General features: G+C 40.4%; 1 protein-coding gene across 1 annotated transcript; it reads right to left on the bottom strand.

The window, feature by feature from the left end:
* Nucleotides 1–3,921: 3,921 nt before the first annotated feature.
* Nucleotides 3,922–5,232, bottom strand: dpm3 (dolichyl-phosphate mannosyltransferase subunit 3, regulatory). Its single transcript, XM_084379252.1, has 2 exons — nucleotides 5,185–5,232; nucleotides 3,922–4,953 (listed from the first exon to the last, which is right to left on the bottom strand). The coding sequence occupies exon 2, from the start codon at nucleotides 4,915–4,917 to the stop codon at nucleotides 4,639–4,641; it is 279 nt and encodes a 92-aa protein (XP_084235378.1). The 5' UTR covers nucleotides 4,918–4,953; nucleotides 5,185–5,232; the 3' UTR covers nucleotides 3,922–4,638.
* Between the last annotated feature and the right edge of the window lie 1,273 nt (nucleotides 5,233–6,505).

Below are 6,505 nucleotides of genomic sequence, written 5' to 3'. Positions count from 1 at the left end.
GCTCCTTTGGTGCCTGTAAAAGCTTTAGATGTCAGCGGGTTCAGACGGGGCTGATGGGAAGGAAACACCTCGGTTAAACAGTAAGTTAGAGCCTCTAGGCCAATCAGGGCACATTTTGGTCCCCTGCCATCGCCGGCGGTCTGGGTGTGGTCTCCGATTCCCGAAAAAGTCCTGTCACACAATCTTGCCGTCGCCACTGCCAGGGTCATCCGTCTTGTTCCAGCTCATGCTTTGGTTTCCTGTCCGTGTCACTTAGTCACTTTCCTTTATTTATTCAGTGTCACTTCCACACTTCTTTTGTTTTGCCTCTTTAATTCAGTCACTATCTATCTATACTGTTTTAATTCGACCTCGTGTCACATTACTGTCGTTCACCCTTCTCCGTATCTGAACCAAATCTTCATCTCTGTCAGTTCCTGGCCTCGATTACCAGCTCCATCTCTCTCTCCGTCCATCTCGAGATGGTTTTGAGGTTTTGCTGTGAAATGTGTGGGTGGGAAAAAAAAAAGTCTTTTCTGTGCAGAAAAATGATAACCTATCATTTTTCAGTCTTGGTTCTCAGCCTGTTGAGATGGATCTGCTCCAAGCAGTGTCACTGAGTGTCTCTAGAACAGTTTTTTTATAGTGTCTCAAGGTCTCGGAGGGGCCATGCTGCAGGCACAACCCCGTGACCTGACTCTCTCGCTGTCTCTGTGCCCATTAAGATTTGCTTCTCAGATCATCTCCCAATTTTTATGATACCCTGACCTTGAGACTTTGGAACAGAAGGTAAAGAACGTTCTGTGCACATTTGTCATCTTTCCCACAAACCCCAAGAATTCATGCACAAAAACTGAAGTTACCACTTGGCTGTTTTCATCACCGAGATTTCAGATTACACATGAGCAAGTGTACAGAATTTATCACTTCGTGATGCGAGACTGCAAAAATAATTTTAGGTAATCCAATCTCCAATGTGAAAGAGAAATGATTTTCAACTCTGGTTTTGTGTTATTTCTGGTCACGTTTAGGTCAGCTTTTGTGGTGGACTGTAGCTGTTTAAATCAGAAATAAATAAAAAAATATGCCATTAAAGGTCATATTGATCATTTTTATGTAGACACATCATGCAAAAATACATCTACAGAGCTTGTAGAAAGCTGCAGAAGAAAAGTATCTACTTTCCTTAACAACATTGTTATGTTGTAAACTGTAAATCACTTATTTTAAAATGTTTGTCGGGTCCAAAATGATTGTTTATATCTGTAAAAATTCTGACGGTTTGTTCCAGCTTCTAACAACGTTTGTCAGCCGATGGTATAATTCTTTTGGTATCATGAGGTATCAATGTTTTGTCACCAGGAGTCTTGGTTGTTGTCAGTTTAGGGTTTATAGTTTCCACAGTATGTGCCCAGTGTTCTGTACTGCCCCAATATAAGCTTGCTAGCGTTACAAGTGTTAGTGTTTGCTAGCTAGCATGAGCAATGTTAGCTAACATTTGCTTTCTAATGTTAGCAAGGTTAGCCTTAGCAACATTAGCTTCAGGGGATAGATGATTCAATCAACAGTGGTGTTTGTGACCTGAATGCAATGGTAAGGAGAACACTTTTAAATGCACCAAAAATAATATATATAATAAATGTCACCGTCAATTAATGTGACATAAATAGATTTTCTGCTCTAATTAGCCTGTGATTATTTATTTATTTATGTATTTATTTACATTACTGCTTATTTATGCAAATGAAATAAATGTATTTATTGAGCCATTTATATATTCATTTATTGATTCCTGGTTTTAAGTTTCAGTCCTCCAGAGGCTTTTAAACTCAAAGTGACCTGCTGCAGTAAATGATCTGATAAATGGACCGTGTAAAGGTTCGATTCCCACAGCTATATATGAAAGCTAATTTTCACTGGGTAAAAATAAAAATACTCAAGGCAAGCCCAAATCTTGATTAAGGCTGTAGAGATAGTGAACTACGACACAGTTGTAATTATGGCTTTGGCTCAGTGCTCAGGTGCATCCTGTGGATACTGCCACTGTCACCACACAGCAGTGGTGAAATGAAATGCATGGTGAAGTTTTTGAGCTCGCCTGTGATGAAAGAGCTTTTGTTACGTCACTGTCTGTGCATCGGATTACTCTTACTTACACTTGCGGTCATGAAAACGTAAAGGGTTTAGTCTGGGATGAAGATATAGTATTGTATGTTTGAAGTAAGGGATTAAAAGGGAAACTGTATGTGGCCAGAGAAATCTGATTTATACTTCTGTCTGGTTGCCTGCAGGAAAAAAAAGAACAGATGGATGTCTTCAAAGTTAGATTTGGGGAGAATGATGACAAAGAAAAGTGATTAACTAGTTCACATGTGGCTGCGAGTGAGAACATAACTGCCTACCAAGGGTAGCCTTTGGTGTAATTGCCAAAGTAGAAGATTTCTGGTAAATAACAGGTTGTCTTTCATCCAGTCTGCTCATGCAACAGCTTGCAGACATTCATGGGGGGTGACGTTGCGAGGCATGATGGGGTCGCAGCCAAACGGCACAACAGGCAGAGCATGCACACAGAGAACTGTCGACTCTCTCGCATTTGTTCTGAAGTTAGGGGAGCTTTTTGAAACCCTGTAATGATGCCTTTGGCCAGGCTATGCTTTGTTTATGCACAGCGGGGGAATCACTGAAAATGAGCAGAGGCAGCCTTTTGAGGCTCGCACACAAAAGAACTGTTCTTGCCAACGTCAGATTACTTCAGCGCTCCATGCTTTGCTCACATTCTCTGATGGAAAAAACCTCTTTGGAGGGGAGAAAGACAATGCTGTATTATGTATATTTTATGTGTCGTTAAAGGATAAGTTCACCCAAAACTTAAAATTCAGTCATTATCTGCTTACCCTCATACCGATGGAAGCTTCACAGCAAAACATCATTCTCCTAAACAACTGAAGTATTTGCAGACTTGTGTTAATGGGTAAATAACAACCAAAAATACATAAATTGTCTCCCTCATACTGTAAGTCACTGACTGATCACATACTGGTTTCAAGAGACATTATTTGCACCAGTTGTAGGACAAAATCTTCAACGAAGAATGAATGTTTCTAAGCTAAAAGTGTTAGCATGCCCCCTTTCTGAAGTGCGTGCACAAGCTTTACCGTGGATTGAGGGTGTAAATAATGCTGCATTCATGTGTTGTCAGAATTATTGGGGGAAAAAAACCTTCTGAGAACCTTGACATCATCGCGTTGACATCATACGACGCTAAAACATGGCAGTCGAAGGTAAACATTGGGTTGATGGTGAGAAACTTTTACCAAAGTCATGTATTGTATAGTATTGTAGTATTATAACATTTCCTACAGCTGTCAACGTGTGGTTTCCACGGTCAGAGCGATAAAATGGAAACCACTTCTATTTGGTCTCCAACAATCTGACATGATGCACATGAACACACCAAAGTCGAAAGAATGACTTCACAACTCGGGAACTGGGACGATCCGATAAGCAAGTAAATGCAGCATCAATATTTTTCAAATCAGTCTCAAGAGCTCCTGGAGACTTGGATTGTGCCGGACGACCTGTACAGAACCATCTTGGGTTATTTACTGATTTATTTTCACGTTTTTAGGAGAATGTTGCTGTGCTGTGACACTCAAACTGATTTGAGGACCGCAAAACTTCACCCAATTTTGAGTAGATAATGACTACGTTTTCATTTTCTGTGGTGAACTGTTCCCGTAACGACAAAACGAGACAGAAGACATCTGTCTCCTTCACAGAGAGAAGCATTGAGAAGTTGATATAAAGCCCTCAGGCCATGTGAGTTATGCTTGGAGAAGGAATGCATCATATATGCAGGAACTCATGCACGTACTCGCCTACCTCCTGGCCCCTATCCGAATCCCCAACCCACAAACACAAACTCACATTTGTAGACAGAAAAACTGGAGAAAAATAGAATCCTGTTTAATTAAGTCCCAACATCGGCCGCGGGGCACATGTCTGAAATTGAACAATGGAATGTACACTTCATTCAGATAAAATCTAGTCCATCTCTACTGACAAGCAACGATCTCCAGACACACACAACAAGGTTCACACTGTGTGGAGATGACGCAGATTGAAAGAATTCTCAGAGGAAACGCTCTTCAGTCAGACGGCTCCAGTGTGACCTTTGGGGTTCATTTGCTGGCATTTGAGTGATCGGCAACTGGTTACAGATGATAATTTTGCATACCAGTGACTCCCATGGGTGTCTAACTGTGAGTAGCTTGCAACCAAAGACAGCATGTGTTTTCTTCTTTCGTCTGCCAATCAGTAAAACCACCTGCTACAAACAGACAGCATCATTCAGTAACTTTTATAAACGAGGTCTTTAGATGGTGAGAACGTAAACTAACCAAGAAAATCATACATTGGCGCATTCATTTCTGATTTCCTGAAGCATAGCTGATCATTATCTAATCTGAAAGACGTGTCACTGTGTCAAAACAAACTGCTGGATAAAGGATTGTTCAGATAATGTCTCCTAGAAACAAAAAAATCAAATCCAAAACAAGAGACCCTCAGTTTTTTGACAAGTGCAAACACTTGGTTGTGTGTGAAAGTGGTCCGTGCATCCCTCCCAGTCTCTAAAGTTTTCTACATAGTCTTCAAGTTCTACATCTTTAATCCCTTTTTCCTCAAGTCCTCTCTGGCTTCCTTTATCTGCTCCTGCAGCTCTTTAGCCGCCTCGTCGCAGTCATTGAAGGTGGCCACCCTGTACCCCACTGTGGCCAGGGAGTAGCAGCCAAAAGACACCAGCAGATACAGAGGCATCGGCCAGGCGACCTCTCTGTAGGTCTGCGGCAGGCTCAGGTCCAACAGGTCGAAAGTGACCAAAGCCCAGACTGCGCCCACCAGCGACACACCGAACAGCCACTCCAGAAGTTTAGTCATGATGAGGGGACTTCAGGTGAGCAGCCGGGAAACAACCTGAAACGGAACCGAAAGGTTTACAGGCGATTCAGTCGGTTAGCTTAGCTTTAGCTCACCGAAGTAGCACCTTGTTAGCTGTCACGCTACAACAACACGGAGGAGACAAACAGGAAGTGAGTTACGGACGTACAACAGTCGTAAAGCGACGTATTCAATGAAATAAGTCACTCGTTTGTGTCGCATTTCGTTCAATAATAGGTTTAACAAGTAATAATCCGACGTGTTTACCTCCTCTCGAACGCCACCTCAGCTCTGCGCGGATGAATGACGTAGAAATACCGCGACGCCTTATGGGAAATGTATTTCATGTTGTGTTACTATAGAAATCACAACAAATCAGCTGAATTAATTGTTAATTTTCATCTTAGTTTTTAGGAATTATATCTAAATGACATTTTAAAGCAAAAAAAGTCGAATACAATCTTTGAGATCAACAGAACATCATTTTTTTCACTTGTTTTAACATGTTTTGGTTATTATTTTTGTATGTAAACCCTGAACTATGGGTATTATTTCATGACATTACAATAGCTTTTACATAATGGTGAACTGAATTCATATAACATTCTATATTTCTAGTTTGTTGTAGTTATTTGCCACTAATTTGTAAGAGAAGAGCTTATGCTTGTGTGTGTATATACAAACTGTGAGTGTATACACTGTATATTTATCTCAGGAATGTTTTGCACATTTTCAATTTCTATTTCTATTCTACTTTATCTATTTATTTGAGTGTATTTTCATCTTATTCTATTTTTTGTTTCTCTATGGCAATTCCTAACTCGCGCTGCTACTTTTTGTATTGTTTGCACACTGTTTGATCCCTTTTGCTGCTGTGCCAAATTTAATTTCTCCTCCAGGGCACCAATAAAGGTACATCTTATCTTATCTCATCTTATCTTATTTAACGAGCCCCATTAGAAGCACTTTGATGTTGTGCCTCTAGTCGTCCTGGGGGTCTCGAACATAAAAACACAATGCAGACATGCAATAAGAAACTATTTACAATTTGAAAACATTCAAACGAGCTGTGCAGACACACAATCGGGAGAAATTCAGGATGGTGTGATTAAAGTAGAGTACAAGCAGCCTGTATAGAATCGGAATACACAGGAGAAAAAACATCAACATCAAACAACAATAAGGCGTAAGGCATTTAGGGGTTGCTTATCCTTATTATTAGGAAGGTATTTCTTTATGTGTTTCTTGAAAATGTATTTATTATTTAGTAGTGAGAAGACAGTGGCCAGAGAGGTTGATTACTACATTTCCTCCGGGTTGTTTAAACTTCTCAATAAATCTCAATGTTGTAGCTGTCTGTGTTTTTCATTAAAAGACTGCCCTAGACTGTTTTCTGATATATTAACAACACCAGTACCGTGTCGGCTGAGAGAGAGAAAACAATTTATTTCAACTGAGTCTTTAATGAGGCCCCCAGTCAGACGCACATTAGACCCTGTAACTGTTTCTCTCAGTCATCCTCTTAATTTAGAAAAGCCATTTTGAAAATTAGATTACCATTAGCAGTGGCTGAAAGCTATCCATAAAC

Source organism: Pagrus pagrus, assembly GCF_965226575.1.
Source record: "Pagrus pagrus genome assembly, chromosome: 17".
Lineage (NCBI taxonomy): Eukaryota > Metazoa > Chordata > Actinopteri > Spariformes > Sparidae > Pagrus > Pagrus pagrus.
Note: the sequence above shows the minus strand (reverse complement) of the source record. Positions and strands in the feature narration are given on the sequence as shown.